Raw genomic sequence first — 17,325 nt, 5'->3', positions numbered from 1 at the left:
CCTGATGTTGAAGGGACAGAGAAGCATAATCGTCCCCAGAGAGGAGCAGCAGATATTTTTGGACAATAGGACGGCTGCCACGCTCTCAATCATATTTTCATTCCTACTCTACCTTTTAGAAATTAATTTGAAATTATGTAAGTGATACACAAACATGTTCTCCTTTTAAATAAAACCCTCAGATTCTAGAGATAAGGCTAAAGTCCCTTTTGGCCACTTTCCCTCAACTCTATTTCCTTTTATCTGGATGTATCCACTGTTACTTTTTTGGGGGGCGGGGGTGGGGGAGAAGTCTTCCAATCCTTCAACACCCGTTTCTATGCTTTCACATACACAGATAGAGAAAATACACAGGATTATTTTGTGGGATGACTTTGTCAGATATTCGTACGTAACAGAATAATAATTCTGTCCATTTAGTGCCACTTGGGTTTTTTCACTTAACAATATGTCTTAGGAATCTAGCCTAAAAATAATGTAGATTTGTCCTATTCTTGCTTCGTGGCTACTGCATAGCATTCTATGGTATGACTGTATTACAGTTCTTAGCCATTCCCTACAGGTGGACAGTTTTGGTCTCTTTTCAGCGTGTTTTTTTTTTTTTGTTTGTTTGTTTGTTTTTAGGTGAGGCAACCCTTGGGTGACCTCACAGATTGCAAGGACCTTGTCAGCTTACAATCCCTTATTTTTTATTTTTTTATGCCTACAGCAGCTGGTCTTCCTAGGTGGTCTCCCATCCAAGTACTAATCAGGCCCGACTCTGCTTAGCTTCTGAGATCAGACGGGATCGGGCTTGTTCAGGGTAGGACGGCCGTAGACACTTTTCAGCTTTTTTAAAACAGACAAGTCTATAGTGAATATTTCTGCACATGTCCCCTTGTGCATGTGTGATTCTTTTTTATAGATTCAAAAAAGGGGACTGTTAACTGGGCACATTACCAAAATGCCTGTCTCATTCCTTTTTTTTTTTTTCCAAAAGATCTCAGCTGGGAGGGAAGTAGATGGATCATAACCACCAATCCTGAAAACAGAGAAAATTCGCTCGACAATTGGCAGGTGGCCCAAGGTGGTACGGCACTTCTATGTTTTCAAAGGAAAATTGCTTAAGTCTGAATCAGTGGAGGAACTGGGGCAAGCTGCAGTCTTACCGGGTTGTTGCTTGTAACCTCCTTTCTTCCATCTAACAAAGCAAAGGATGCCAGAGTCAGCAAGTTGGCTCCTCCTTCCACAGGGTTGCCAGGGCCTGCTTTGTTCCCTGGCCAGAACACCACTGTTTCAACACTGCAGCTGGGTGTCTTTGCAAATTGCAGCACAAAGTTGAATCAGATAAAGTAGTGCCCAGGGTTTAGTTTCAAAGCATTTTGAGTCATAGGTAAAAACCTTCAAAGGTCCATCTCCATTCCTAAGTTGAAAGAACTCCTTGCCTATGTCATCACGAAAGGACAGAACACTTTTCACTTTAAGTTGAAGAGGTGTATTCTGGGTTTGCTGTTGCTGCATCATGAGGCCTCTCCCAGGAAGCAGATGGATGAAGCACCTGTGACCTGGAGCCAGTCAGAGTCTCAACATTTACTTCACCTCCCAGATCCTCAGTCCTCAGTTTTCTTGCCTTGAAATGGGGGTAAACATATCTCGTGCCTGCAGGTGTGCGTCTGACCTTATGTGGTGCAAGTGAGCTGACCTAGGTAAAACATGCCGAATCTGTGTGAGTCATGATTAGGTTACCTGCTGTTGATCAGACAGAGTTATGGGGGTGCTGTTCATGAGCCCTTGGTGGAGATAACAAGTTGCTTTTTTTGTTGAGGAACCCTCTATTCAAAGAAGGTCTAGAATTACTCCCTTTGAGATATTGCTGCCCCAATGTCCCAAATACACTTCTCTAATATAGAGAAAGGGATGGATTTTGTTACTAAAATAGACTTGCTTCAGCTACATAAAGAAGAAAGGATCAAACATTTATCGATCCTTTACATGTGACAGGCATTTTACAAAGTGCTTCATACGTATCATCTCACTAAATTCTCATAATCTTATGAACTATGTGATACTTACTCCCAAATTATAGATTAGGAAACCAAGGCTGACTTGGCCAAGAAAGTTGATGAGAGGTAGAACAGGAAATTGAAGCCAAGTGCATCTGAGTTCCAAGTCCACCACCCACCCCCGTTCGGTTGCCTGTGCAATAACCCCAAGCTGATCTGCCATCTTTAAGAAGTGTTTCTAGGCTATACTGGACCAGGAGAGGAGAAGTCAATTCATCCTTCCCCTCTCAAGTCTCATTTTAGGTACAACCTGCTCCACTAAGCCTCTCTATATCCAGAATGTTAGATCCTCCTCCAGTGGGCTTGCAGAATATGCTGTAGACCCTCTAGCACGGCACTGGGCAGGCAGGATTGTGATTATACCGTGACCAAAAATGTCTACCCCTAAATTGGGTTAAAGTGATCCCTAATTTCTAATGTCCACAGGTGACTGGAAAAGCAAATGGCAATCATCTCTGGAGGAACATAATATCATCTTAGGCCTTTCATTAATTTTGTAAATAGTTTTTCAGATACCAGGCATGTGAGAAGAGATAACAACAGGAACCCACAGAAACAGAAGGAAAAAAGAGGATAAAAAGGAGACGAAGACCGTAAAATAGCTCCGTTCACTATGTCCAAAGAGATAAAATCTATATAAACAGATTTCTAAATATAATCTACATAAATGTAATCTTTAAATCTATAGATTTATAAATCTATAAATTTGAAATTTTGGAAGGCAAAAGTGGTAATCTGAAAAAGTAGATGGTAAAAAATTAAAAATTAGGAACTGTAAAACATGACATTGTGTGTGTGTGTATATACATATATATGTGTGTGTGTATATATATATATATGTGTGTGTGTATATATATGTATATATATACACACACATATATATGTGTATATATATATATACACATATATATGTATATACACACACATATATAAAATGTATATGAATCAAACAGAAATTTTAGAACTGAAAAGTGCAACAAATCGAATTAAATATTTAGTGAATGGGTTTAATTTCACATTAGACACATTTGAGAGAAGACATATGAACTGGGATATAGGTCGGAAGAAACTTCAGAATCAAGCACAGAGAGACAGAAGTATAGCAAATACAGAAGAGGGAGCAAGAGGCATGAAGATTCGGTGAGAGGGCACAGCAAACACCTAACTGGCACCCAAGAACATAAGGAGAAAGAATGCAGAAGCAATATTTAAAATATAATGGTGGAGAATTGAAAGATTGAAAATAATGGAAAGATTAAGTATTAAAAAGCATTTTTATACTTTTTTAATCTTTGAAAAATCTTTTTAGATTTTTTAAATATCTTTTGGGTCAAATCCCTAAAGTGTAAAATAATCACACAACAGAAGGGATCGACAATACCACATTTTGGCTCTTAGAAAAGACTGATGAAACATCCGATGAGACTGAAAAAGAAAAAAAAAGAGAGAGAGAGAGAAAGCACAATTAGCAAATACCAGGAATAAAAAGGGACCTCAGTACAGATCCTGGAGGCATTTAAAAGATAATAAGAAGACATTATGAACAACATATGCCAAAAAATTGAAAATTTAGTTGCAATGAGTAAATTTCTAGAAAAACACAACCTATGGAGCTGACGCTAAAGGAAGGAGGAAATCTGATCAGTTAATGAAAGATAGTGAATTAAAATGGAAAGCCTTCCGACAAAACGGAATGGAAATCTCCTGGTCCGGATGCTTTGAGTTACTTAATATTCGAAGAAAAAAATAACGTTAATTATACATAAACTGACCTAGAGATGATAAAAAGCAGTATTCCCTTTCGATGAGGCTAACTTAGTAATAAATTCCTACAGGGACATTGGAAAAGAAAATTACAGGCCATAAAAATCTTACTCATGGATATAGGGACAAAAATTTTTCTAAAAAATATTTAGCCAACTGAATCCAGCAATCTATGAAAAAGGTAATATATCATGACAAGTTGGGTTTATAACAGAAATGCGAGATCAGTTTACCTTTATAGAATTAATCAATGTAATTTATGGCATTGATAGATTCAGTGAAACTATGTGATTATCTTACTAGATGCAAAAAACAAAACATTTATGAAAAGACTCTCAGCACATTTGCATAATAATGAAACACTGAACTTTTTTTCCTTTGATATCAGAAACAGGACAAGAGTTATTCACCATCATTTTTATCCAACATTGTACTGGGTTGTAGCCAATGCAAAAAGACAATAAAACTGATAAGGATAGAAAAGGAGTTATTAATTGCAGATGCTATGATCCTACATGTAGATTCTCAAAGAATCTACAGAGAAATTATTATAATTAATGAGTACATGAAGTTGATGGATATAACGTTATTGTTTATAAAAAATCAACTGCATTTTAAAATATAGGCCAAAATCAGTTTGAAAATGAAACAAAAATAATCCATTTAAGTAGCACAAAATATAAAATACATAGGAACAGAAAGAATCAAGAGAGTGAAAAAGACAACTCACAGAATGAGAGAAAACATTCGAATATTTTTTATCCAGAATATATAAATAATTCCTATGACGCAACCACGAAAGTCCCAGACAACCCAATTAAAAAATGGGCAAAGGACTTGAACAGATGTTTCCCTAAAGAAGATAGACGAGTAGTAAATAAACACATGAAGAGATGCTCAACATTATTAGGGAAATGCAAATCAAAGCTACACTATAATATTACCTACAATTTGATATCACTTCATACTCATTAGGACGGTCTATTATCCAAAATGAAAAATAAAAATGCTGGCGAGGATATGGAGAAATAGGAACTCTTGGGCAATGCTGGTGAAAACGTAAAATGGTGTGGACACCGGAAAACAATTTTGTGGTGACAATTCTACTCCTAGGCATATACTCAAAAGATTGATTGATATCTGTACACTAATGGCCACAGCAGCATTAGTAACAAGAGCTGAAAGGTGAAAACGATCCAAGTGTCCACCAACAGATGAATGGATAAAGAAGTGCAGTATGTACGTATAATGCAATGTTATTATTCAGCCATTATTCTTTCTGAAAAAAGAATTTCCGAATGAAATTCTGACACAGGCTACAACGTGGATGGACCTTGAAAACATTATGCTGAGGGAAAGAAGCCAGATGTAAAAAGGCAAATATTGTATGATTCCACTCATATGAGATACCTAGGATGGGCAAATTTATAAAGATAGAAAGTAAAATAGTAGATCCCAGGGCCTGGGGGAAGAAAGAGTGGGGAGTTACTGCTTAATAGGTATGACTTGTTGTTTGGGATGATGGGAAGTTCTAGAAAGTGTGGAGAAATAGAAACATCGATGCACTGATATGCACTGATGCGCTATTTGTCAAATTGATACATTGACAAATAGTGTAGCATTAGCAAAGTCAAAGACACACGTACCCTATGACCCAGCATTTCCACTCCCTGGTATATATCCTAGAGCCAAGGTTCCCTGGGAGATCCCCACACTTCCTTCAGGGCACCTGATTCAGGCCTAAACCTCTGAGCTCTGCTCACCATCTGTCTGTAGCAGCGGCACCAGACCCTGTAGCCTTGCTTGCTACAAATGAATACATTTGATTTCCAGTAGGTAACTCAGAGAAAGTATTTTTCCAACAGCCTTTAAACAGAACTAGAGGAACTCTAGAAAACTCTTTGTTTCATCTTGAAACTAACCGTGTGACGGGGAAAGGACATGGACAATATACCACAAAGCAGAACAAGCCTCTGTTTGGCAAGGACGGCAGTCCGGGCAAGGCTAGAGCCAGGAAGAGGGGCTGTCCTTGCATTCAAAGCTCAGGGGAGCCATGCGTTCTATATAGCTCCATTCTTTAGAACTTTTTATTGTAAAATATAACACAAACATGAAAAAGTACATTAAAATAAATCTACCGATAAATGAATTATGGTAAAACGAAGCCCCACAAAACCAGCATGTAGGTCAAGAAATAAAACATTGCCAGCACCCCAGAAGGTCTCCACATGCCTCCTCCCACTCCAGCGTGACTTCTGTAGCAATCACATCTTTGTTTGTTTTTCTTTATATGTTTAGCACTGAAGGATGCCTTCTTAAACGTGAATGCAGTTTTGCCTGTTTGTGGTCTCTGTATAAATGGACTCCTGTAGCATATATTCATTTGAGTCTGGTTTCTTTTTCGACATGGTTAATTATATTAGGATTCACCTACGTCGCATGTAGCTGTTTCTGCTATGACTTTTCTGTACACAGTACATGTCTCCTGGTGCTCATTGCTGACAAGCATGTAAGGGCTAGGAAGCCAACAAGCTCACAGTGGTTTTCTAAAATTCTACTTTTAGCTTGAAAGTGGAGAGTTTTAAAAATGAAATTCCGTTTTTATTTGAAGGAAAAACTGGGAAACGAACGCTGGATATTCAAACTGGAACGCTTGGCAGACATCCTCTTGAAAATGAGTGAAGTTAATCTGTCACTCCAAAGAAAGCAATGGACAGTAGTTGTTGCCGATGACAAAATGTTGAGCTGCTTCTTGTTCTTCTTGTTCTTCCTTCTTCCTTCTTTCTCTTCCTCTTTCTCTCCTCCTCCTTCTCTTCCTCCTCCTTCTTCTACATTTTAAACCTTTATTTTAAACCTTTATTTTCATCTAGATTTGAAATTCACATTGACACCATATGTATATTTCAGCTTCTTAAAGTATAGGCTAGGTAGTTTGAGGTTTTCTCTCTACGTCCTTATTTTTTAAATTATTTCTTTTAAGTATACGGTACATTGGTTAGACATTTACATAGTTCACAAAACGTGTCCCCGGGTTACTCTATCATCCTTAAGGCTCTACACATAGCCATTACATTACTGCTGACTGGGTTCTGCTTCTTTAACTTCACCATATGCTATAGGCATCATTGTATGTCAATATTTTTAAATAGCTAGAGAGTAATTTGTTATATGGATGTACCACCATTTATTGAACCAGCCCCTCGCTGATAGATATTTAGGTCATTCCTGATTTTTTTTTTGCTTAGTGAGTAAGCAAGATCATGGACTCTATCACATTGGACTGAGCTTTGTAGGCCCCTGGTTTACTCATTGATGCATTGTAGCTCCAGCTCAGTGTCCAAGATGTAGCAGGTGCTCGACAAAATGATTGTGAGATGAACACATGTTGTATCAGTTTGAGCACAAAGATAGGATGCTTCCTGGAAACTCCTTAGGCAAAGGGGCAGACAGACGGTGTGCTGAGCCCAGTGGTTTAGGCCTGAATCAAAGTATATACAAATCCCAGCTCTCTCACATGTATGACTTTAGGTAGCTATTAATCTTTTTTTTGCTTCAGCGTCCTCATCTATAAAATGAATACAATAATGGCACTCACTTCATTAGGGTTGCTGTGAGGATTGAGCAATGAATACATGTAAATGTCCCAGTATGGTCCCAGCACATCAGCACTCATTAACTAGTAGAATGTGATCATCTCAACTCACCCTAGTTGTAAATATGCAGCAAAAATGATGTCTCTCATGGGGTGACAACACAGGATTCAGGTCTTTCTGGCCCTTGCTTTTATCGTTGTTGTTGATTTTATTTGTTTTTGTAGGGGTCAATTTTGCTCTTGAAGAATCAGCTGTTCCCTTAAGGAGAGTATTTATACTCAGAGTCTATCACCATGGAGACGGTCAACACTAGGGAATCCAAGATCACGTCACCTCTCCCTGGAGACTGAAAGTGAACTCTCGAGGCCCCTTTATGCTGTGAAGTTGGCAGGGTGTCACCCTCAGAAGAGTGGCTGTGAGGAAAAAAGCCACCTCAAATTCAGCAACCTCATAACATCTCCCTGCCCTCAAAACCTTAAACTGTGTCAAGTCAAAGAAACCTGAGGTGAACCCTCACCATGCAGTTTTTGACTGCGGTGAGCCCACAGTCGTTCTATACTCCAAGCTGGAAGACTGAGGCCAAGTATTCAACCAGAGTGCTCACTGGAAACTGGGTGGAAGAGAGGAGGAAGGTAAGGAAAGAGAGAAGGTAGACAGAGGGCTCAGAGGGAGGACTGGCAGGGAGGGGTAGGACTGAGGTCATTACTATTTTCAAATCAAGGGCCATAGATGGTTGCATCTTAAGAATGTGGCATTAGGGTCTCTGTGCTCTACATAGGGGAGTTATATTCAAGCAATCATCAAGGTCCCCATTGTATCTTGAAAACACCATAGAACATTAGGCAATATAGTTTTGACCCATAATACTATTTTCAGTGGACTGTTACTAGGCATCTGATGGTCCCTGCCTCTAATTCTTCTGCACCTTGATTTGAAGAATGTCTGCTCTCCCTTACCTGGCTCTTTCCAGGATGTGGTACCTGCCGAGGCAGGCTTAACAGTCCCTGAACTGAAGTCTGGGGAAGAACTGCTTATTCTCTGACACCTGGTCCACAACCTTGCCCTTCCTGTGCAGTTCAGTTTTTACTTTCAAACAGAATAAATTAGTTTTTGGTATCCCATGTACTTTAAAGGACATTACAAAATACTTAGCTTGAATTGGCCTACTTAAAACTAAATATCTTCATTTGTGGCAATCAAGACTTAGCCACTTAAATTTTTGCAGAGACATCTAGATAACCTCATGTCTTCTTGGGAAATGGGCAAGGAAATGAGGGTGAACTAGTTCTAGTTCTCTTCTGAGAACTAGAAAAGGCTGTTTTTATAGAGGACATTTGCATTCACCACCCCTCTGGGCAGACATGGCCTATAGCCATTGTTAGATCTGATTGCATTTGGCCTTGTGTGGAAAGCTGGGTGTGTCAGTTCCAAGGGCAAGAAGGACTGTCCCACTAACCCCTTCAGGATCCTGTTCCACCTAGGGGAGATTGCATAAAAAAAATAAGTTCGAGTGATGTAAGAAATGTGGCAGATTAAGAAACTCCAGGTCCTTGTTTTTCCAAGGAAACATTTAAAAATTACTATCATCTGGCTAAAATAACTATGTAGGAACTCTGCAAAAACACTCCAAGATCTACAGTAGCCAATCAAATGCCCAGTTGAGAAAAAGCCCCTTTCAAAATGGTAGGAAATTCCATGGTATTTTTACTCCCCCTCCCCCGCATTTCCTCCCCATCACAGCACAGAGCCACATGTGAGAAGCAGGGCCAGGCTCCCTCTCTCCACCCCAGAGGGCATAGAGAAACATTTTCACCTGCCCGGGGGCTGCCTGAGGGACTGATTGCTGTTTTGCATAACTCACAGCTCAGATAGGGAAAAATGGTATAGTTCATATTTCAGGCTAAGAAAAGCTGTGAAAAGCAGTGGTAGCCACAGCTAGGGAAAGCTGCCAGGGGACTACAGACCTAAACATGTCTGAGGCAAGAGATTACAGGGAGAGAAATATGACAGAACATCTAAAGCCCTGGGAAGCAGCAGAGAAGAGACTCTGGGAAATTAAAGCATTTTTAAAGAAGTCATGTATATAGAGAAAACACACACACACACACACACACACACGCACATGCACACGCACACGCACACACACACGCACACGCACACGCACACGCACATGCACACCCAGGCAAGAGGCATGCTCAGAGAAGTCCTGAGAAGAACATAAACCTTCACACCAGGCTAATTCCAAGGCTCAGAACCTGCCCTGCTGATTAGTAGAGATCTTCTTTTGAGTGGAGCCAGTTGCAAAGACTAGGAGATGTGACTGTTTTTTCAAATGCCCAATGTTTACCAAAATATCATAAGGTATACAAAGGCACAGGAAAACGTGGCCCATTTAGGAAAAAAATAAAGTGGTAGAAACTGTTCCGGAAGAAACATAGGCATCAGAAGTATCTGACAAAAACTTTAAAACAGCTGTCTTATACTTAAAGAGTTGAAAGAAAACATGGACAAAGAACTATGGCTGACCCTTGAACAATATGTTAGGGGTGTTGACCCCCTGGCCTCTCCCCTACCCCGTTCAGTCATAAATCCATGTATAACTTTTGACTCCTCCAAAACTTAACTGTTAATAGCCTACGGTTGACCAGAAGCCTTACTGATAACATAAACTGTCAATTAACATGTATTTTGTATGATATATGTGTAGACATAATATTCTTACAATAAAGCAAGTTAGAGAATGTAAAATGTTATTAAGAAAATCATAAGGAAGAGGAAATATATTTACAGTACTTATTAAAAAAAAATCACATGTAAGTAGACCCATGCAGTTCAAACTCGTGTTGTTCAAGGGTCAAAGGATATCAGGGAAATAATATATGAATAAAGCAAGAAAATCAATAAAAAGATGGAAATTATGAAAAGGGATTAAACAGGAATTACGGAGCTGAAAAGTACAATAACTAAATGGAAAAAATTCGCTAGAGGCATCCAACAGTAGATCTGAACAGGCAGAAGAAAGATTCAGAAAACCTGAAGACAGATCATTTCAAATTATTGAGTCTGAAGAGCAAAAAGAAAAAAGGTTGAAGAAAAGTAAACAGAGCTTAAGGACTTATGGGAAACCATCAAGCTGACCAATACACACTTTGTGGGAGAAAAGAGACAATGAAAGGGGCAGAGAGGTTATTTGAAGACATAATGGCTGAAAACTTCCTAAAGTTGGAGAAAAGACATAGATCTACAAATATAAGAAGCTTAATAAATTCCAATAGAATAAATCCAAAGAGACCACCCCAGAGACACATTATAACCAAACTGTTGCAAGTCAAAGACAGAGAGAATCTGGAAAGCAGCAAGAGAAAAATGACTCATCACATACGAAAAGCCTTTCTAAGATTATTAGCAGATTTCTCATTAGAAACCTTGCATGCCAGAAGGCACTGGGGTGATATATTTAAAATGTTCAACAAACAAACAAACAAACAAACAAACAAACAAACAAGCAAGCAAACAAACAAATACTATCCACTGAGAATACCATAGCAGCCAGCAAAACTGTCTTTCGAAAATGAAGGACACAAACAAAAACATCCCCAGATAAACAAAAGCTGAGGGAATTCATTACCACTAGACTTGCCCTACAAAAAAATGCTAATGGGAGTCCTTGAAGTTAAAATGAAGCAATGCTAGACAGTAACTCAAAGCCATATGAAAATATAAAGTCTTCTGGTAAAGGTAAATACATGGACAAATATAAAAACCACTATTACCGTAATTTTGGTTTGGAACTCCAAATGCATAAAAATAATTTTAAATTTATGTTGATGGGTACACAATATATCAATCTGACATCAATAATATGAAGTGAAAGAGGGTGGAGCTGTACAGGAGTAGAATTTTTATATATGAGTTAAGTTGAATTGGTATCAACTTAAAATATATTGTTATAACTTTAGAATATTATATGTAATACGGTAACTACAAAAATATTTCTAGAAAAGACACAAAAGGAAATGAGAAGGAAATAAAAATGTACCACTACAAAAAAATCAACCAAACCCAAAGAAAGACAGTAATGGGGGAAATCAGGGAAAGAAAAACCCTGTAAGACACAGAAAAAAAGATAACAAAATGTCAAAAATAAGTCCTCCCCTAACAGTAATTACTTTATATGTAAGTATATTAAACTCTCAATCAAAAGACATAGATTGGCAGAATAGGGGAATGAAAACAGGATCCAACTGTATGCTGTCTACGAGAATGTCTTTAAATTTAAGAATGTGCATAGGTTGAAAGTGAAAGGATAGAAAAAGATATCCCATGCAAATAGTAACTGAAAGTGGGGTGACAATACTAACATCATAAAAAATAGAATTTAAGTCAAGAAATGTTACAAAAATGTTATAATATGTATTGAGGAAAAGGTCATGAAGAAATAGAAAATCTGCATAGACCTATAACTAGTAAGGAAATTAAATTAGTAATCAAAACCTCTCAAAAAATAAAAACCCAGGAATAGATGGCTTCACGGGTGAATTCTACTTAGCTTTTAACTACCTTAACATAATAAAGATCATATTTGAAAAGCCCACAGCTAACATCAGAACCAATGGTAAAAGACCAAAAGATTTTCCTCTAAGACAAGATACCTTCTCTTGCCACTTCTTTTCAACATTGTATTAAAAGTTCCAGCCATAGCAATTAGGCAAGAAAAAGAAAGAAAAGGCAAAGGTATCGGAAAGGAAGAAGTAAAATCATCTGTTTGCAAATGACATGATCCTATATGTACCAAACCCTAAAGACAACACACACACACACACACACACACACACACACACACACACACACACACACACAAACTGTTAAAACTAATAAACGAATTCAGCAAAGTAGCAGATTATAAAATCAACATCAACAATCACTTGCATTTCTATATACTAACAATGAACAATCTAAAAAGGAAATTAAGGAAACAATTCTTCTATTTATAATAGCATCAAAAAGAATAAAATACATAGGAATAAGTGTAACCAAGAAGGTAAAAAATTTGTACACTAAAAACTTAAAACCATTATTGAAGAAATAAAAGAAGACAGCAATAAATGGAAAGATATCCTGTGTTCATGGATTGAAAGACTTAATATTGTTAAAATATCAATAATACTCAAAACTATCTATTCAATGCAATTAAAAAATCCACCCTAAAATTCATTAGGAATCTCAAGAGACTCTGGATAGCCAGACAAATCTTGAAAATAAGAACAAAGTTGGAGGATTCACATTCTCTGATTCGAACTTATTACAAAGCTATAATAATCAAAATAGTGGGATACTGGTATAATGGCAGACATATAAACCAATGAAATATAATAAAGAGTCCAGAAATAAACTCTCACATATCTGATCAGATGATTTTAACAAGGATGCCAAGACCATTCAATGGAGAAAGGACAGTCTTTTCAACAAATGGTGCTGGGAAAACTATATATCCACATGCAAAAGAATAAAGTTGGATCCTTACCTTGTACCATATGTAAATATTAATTCAAAATGAGTCAAAGACCTAGATGAAGACCTAAAACTATAAAACTCTTAGAAGAAAACATAGGACACTAAATTTGGCAATGATTTCTTGGATATAACACCAAAAACATGGGCGACAAAAGAAAAAATAGATAAATAGAACTTCATTGAAATTAGAAACTTTAATGCATCCAAGAACACAATCAACAGAACGAAAAAGCGGCACATGAAATGGGAGAAAACATTTACAAATCTTATATGTGATAAAGGAATAATATCCAGAGTACATAAAGAACTCCTACAACCCAACAACAACAAAAACACCCCAATTAAAAGTTGATAAAGAACTTGAACAGACATTTCTTCAAAGAAGATAGACAAATGGACGACAAGCACATGAAAAGATGCTCAACATCATTAATCATCGGGGAAAAGCAAATCAAAACTGTAACGAGATACCACTTCACACCCATTGGAATGGCTATTAGAAGAAGAAAAACAGGAAATAACAAGTGTTGGTGGAGATGTGGGGTTGGTGGAGATGTTGGTGGAGGATGTGGAGAAACCGGAATCCTTGTGCCTTGTTGGTGGGAATGTAGAGTAGTACAGCCATTGTGGTAGACAGTTTGTCAGTTCCTCAAAAAATTAAACATAGAATTACCATACGACCTAGCCATTCCACTTCTGGGTATATACCCTAAGTAATTGAAAGTGGGATCTTGAAGAGAAATATTTGTACATCCACATTCATAGCAGCATTATTCACAGAAGCCAAAAGGTAGAAGCAATCCAACGACAGATGAATGGATAAGCAAAATGTGGCGTATACATACAATGGAATATTATTCAGCTTTCGAAAGGACAAAAATTCTGACATATGCTACAACTTGGATGAATCTCGAGAACACGATGCTAAGTGAAATAAGCCAGTCACAAAAAGACAAATACCATGTGATTCCAGTTGCATGAGGCACCTTGAGACATAATGCCACTGAAGTGTATGCTTAAAAATGATTAAGATGAAAAATTTTGTTATGGGTATATCACCACAATAAATTTTAAAAATATCGATCAGAAAACATAATGTAATGGGGGAAAAGAGTGAGTTGGGGACAATGAGGGACAAAGAAGAACAAGAAAGGGAGGAGGCAAGCGGTGGACAGGAGCACGGAGAGAGAAGACGAGACAGGAAGCAGGTAGAGACCACGAGGCGCGATCAGGTGACACCAACAACAGCTTTCCCACGGGGGCTTGGATGGCGGGGCGCCACGTTTCTGAGCACACTTCCTTTCAAATACTAGAAGCTGGGAGGGTGAGATTAAGCCTGTATTACGCAGGATGCCCTGGGGTCTGTATTGCCCCTTTTCCTGCCCAGATTCCAATGGCCCAGAAGGTGAGGGCTTGCAGCAGAAGTTTGCGAAGGGACATCCAGAAGTTGTCTTGAATATTTGATCTTTTCCAGTTCACCAAAGCCACAGAGAAAACTCCCCAGTGCATTCACAGGAAAGACTACGTCCCCTTCCCCGGCCACAGACCGGACCAGATCTCCAGGTGGTATGGGAAGAGGAGAATTGAGGTAAGAGGGAGTGGGGGTCCCACGCTCGGGCTGGGCCCCTCCCCAAGCCTCAGGAGACTCCACCGGCCAGCTTCTTCTGGGCCCAGTTCCCTTTAGGGAACACGGAAGGTAGTCTCGTGAATACCCTCCCAGTCTGGGGGCTGAGAATAGCATTCGCCTTTATTGACCTGTTCGGCAGAGGTCTGTCCACTCTCAAGCTGGGAGCACTTTCCAGCATCGTTTCCCTGCTTCCTCCACACACATCCAACAGGACCCAGGCTGCGGCTGTGGGAAACACACACACAGACACACACACGCACACGCACACACGCGCACACACACACACACACCCCGTGTGGCTGGTATTGAATTAAGGTGACTACGGTGGAGAATCACATAAGCTGCTCCGGTAGCAAGTAGCGGTGATGTTTAGATGACAGCGTTTTGTGTCATCTCTGCCCCAGCTTCCTGTTCTTTTGAATAGAAAGTCGAAGACCATTCGGCAGTCTTTCACCAACTGGGCGGTCATGCATTTTGTTGATTCAGGCCTCCGAGCAGGGAGCAGGGCACAGCAACCTCAGGACACCCTCTCCCACCTTCTAATCCCACATGTGCCTGAACTCAGGGTGGGGGCAGGAAGGCACAGAATGAGGGGTGGACGTCTGTCAGAATGGGAGCATTTCGGAATTGATTTTCACATCAAAGTGTCTCGTCTAGAGCCGTGTAGCTGGTTGGGAAGTAACTAAGCAGGTGGCTGCTCTGCAAACCAAGCAGAGGGCTCTCAGACCTCGTCATCATTTGCTGGGGCTGAGTCTCCGTCTTCTGCCTTTGGGGATTTGTGTCAGAATAAACCTCCAGAATTTCAGTTCTGCGCTGGCACCCCGGGGCCGTGCTGGCATCTCTGGAGGGTGCTGGCATCTCCAGGCCGTACTGGAAGCCCTGGACCACGCCGACATCCTCGGACCATGCTCTGGCACTGCAACTTTGCCAATAGTGTGCACCGAAGATGCACGTGGATTTCAATATGAGGAAGTAAAAATTAGAACCCACAATCCAAGGCTTCCGGGCAGCAGCCATCTGGGTACAATGAGGCATTTAGCATCATCCTCAATACACACTAAGTGCCTTTGCTTAAAGACCTTTGGACCCATTACAGACCCTGATGAAGGGATAACCACACATACTTATGGTCTGGCTAAAATTAAGACACGCCCTCCACTCCAATGCACACATGAAATAGAACCAAGCAATTGGATATCCGTTCTTAACAGCTCTGTTCAAATGGCCTATTTGTGTGGCTGCTTCTGCCCCAAAAGCTCTTCTTAGTGCTTCGTTCTGCACCCCGCCCTGCCTCCCCCAGGACAGCTTCCCTTTTCATCTGCCATCCCTCCTCCTCTTCTCCCTTCTTAGGCGAGGGCTGATGGGCTCTTCCAACTGACCTTGCATAGAGGAGGTTATCATTCCCCAGGGAAGACCCCTTCCTGTGCTTTTCTGCAGGCAGCTGTATTAATCAGGTTTTTTGATGCTTTGCTATCTTAGGGGCCTGGCTAATGCTGGACAGACTGCCCCCTAGGGCTAGCTGATTCCTAGAGACAGGAAACAACTTGCCTGTCCCCATGCCTTTCAGATGCAAACCAACCAATCCAGAACCTATGTCTCCAACCGCCTCCTTTAACTCACACACCAAGCCAACATCCACCTGCCTTAAATCACTCCAGGGCCAGGTAGCCATAACTGGAGGCACTTGTACACCTGTAGGACCCAGAGTCTGCTGAAATTATTCAAACTGTGCAATCCTAAACTTCTCAAATTTGCCTACTCTGCCTCGTCCATTCCTTCCCTTGGAAAACGCTAGAAGGCTCTGGGCCATGTTCTCTCTTCCTTCTGCCTTCTGCCTGACAGCGGCGCTTCCCCACGTGGCCCTGTGTCGTGCGGCATGACCCCTCCTCTTGAGACTTTAAGGTCTTCTTTCGAAGGCAGTTGTCTCTGTGTATGCCCCCTGACCATACCTGACCAAAACAAAAATCCTGGGAACGTAATCAAGACAGCAGGGCTGTGCCCCCAACCAAGAGAAACAGTAAGAATTCCTCTTGGCCTCTCCCCTTTTCTCCCCAGGACTCCCCTTGGTTGATGGGAACCTCTTTGACTTGCTTTCCCTGGCATTGGCAAAACTCTGGGCATCTGGTGGTGGAGATCTTGGGAACCCCTGCTTCATGTCTGCGCCCAGCCCCCCCGTCTCCCTCTGGCTTTGTGATCTGACTTATTTATGGAACCACCACTTGAAATATTGGATGCAGGCGGCATTTCCAGACCGCAGCAGACACAGACCTCCCTTTCTGCCCCAAACAAGAGAACGAGCATGGGAATCAACATTATCTTCCCCTGTAAATCAGCCCTGTCCACCAGGATTTTCATCCAAGGCCAAGAGGATTTTCTTAGGAAAAGCACTGATTCAGGCAAAGGTCCCACAGTAGGGAGAACATGGCTTTCTTCTCTCTGTAAATAACTCCCCAGCAAAGAGTCCCTGAGTTTCCAGCTGAGGTTGCTGTAAATCCTTTGCAGGAGAAAGCAATTTACGGAGTGTTCTCTGGCTCTTCCCATAGTAACTGATTGAAATACAAGGCGCATACGTCAGGCTCGGTATTGAACATCTTTTACTTGCCGTGGCAATAGGCCCTTGAATAGATGAGACTTGAGACAAATGGAAGAGTGTGATTTCAGATCATGAGGTCGTGCCATGAGATGGTGCCGACTCTTCCCATTCAGCTGGATGTCCTGACTCTCATGTGAATGTGTCCCCCTAGCTCATTCTGGGGATGAATCGACTTGGCATAGGCTGGGGGCC

At 40.4% G+C, this 17,325-nt stretch overlaps 1 protein-coding gene and 1 pseudogene across 1 annotated transcript in view; one reads left to right on the top strand and one right to left on the bottom strand.

Moving 5' to 3' along the window:
- Window positions 1-700: 700 nt before the first annotated feature.
- On the bottom strand, window positions 701-819 carry LOC111742130 (annotated as a pseudogene).
- A 7,098-nt stretch (window positions 820-7,917) lies between these two features.
- CUNH1orf158 (chromosome unknown C1orf158 homolog) overlaps window positions 7,918-17,325 on the top strand; it is a 10,749-nt gene continuing 1,341 nt past the window's right edge. Inside the window, exons 1-3 of the mRNA XM_011363623.1 lie at window positions 7,918-8,031; window positions 14,388-14,501; window positions 14,588-14,681. Coding sequence (XP_011361925.1) covers window positions 7,918-8,031; window positions 14,388-14,501; window positions 14,588-14,681 — 322 coding nt within the window. The remainder of the gene's footprint in view (window positions 8,032-14,387; window positions 14,502-14,587; window positions 14,682-17,325) is intronic.

Source organism: Pteropus vampyrus, unplaced genomic scaffold, assembly GCF_000151845.1.
Source record: "Pteropus vampyrus isolate Shadow unplaced genomic scaffold, Pvam_2.0 Scaffold86, whole genome shotgun sequence".
In the NCBI taxonomy this organism is placed as follows: Eukaryota; Metazoa; Chordata; class Mammalia; order Chiroptera; family Pteropodidae; genus Pteropus; species Pteropus vampyrus.
Note: the sequence above shows the minus strand (reverse complement) of the source record. Positions and strands in the feature narration are given on the sequence as shown.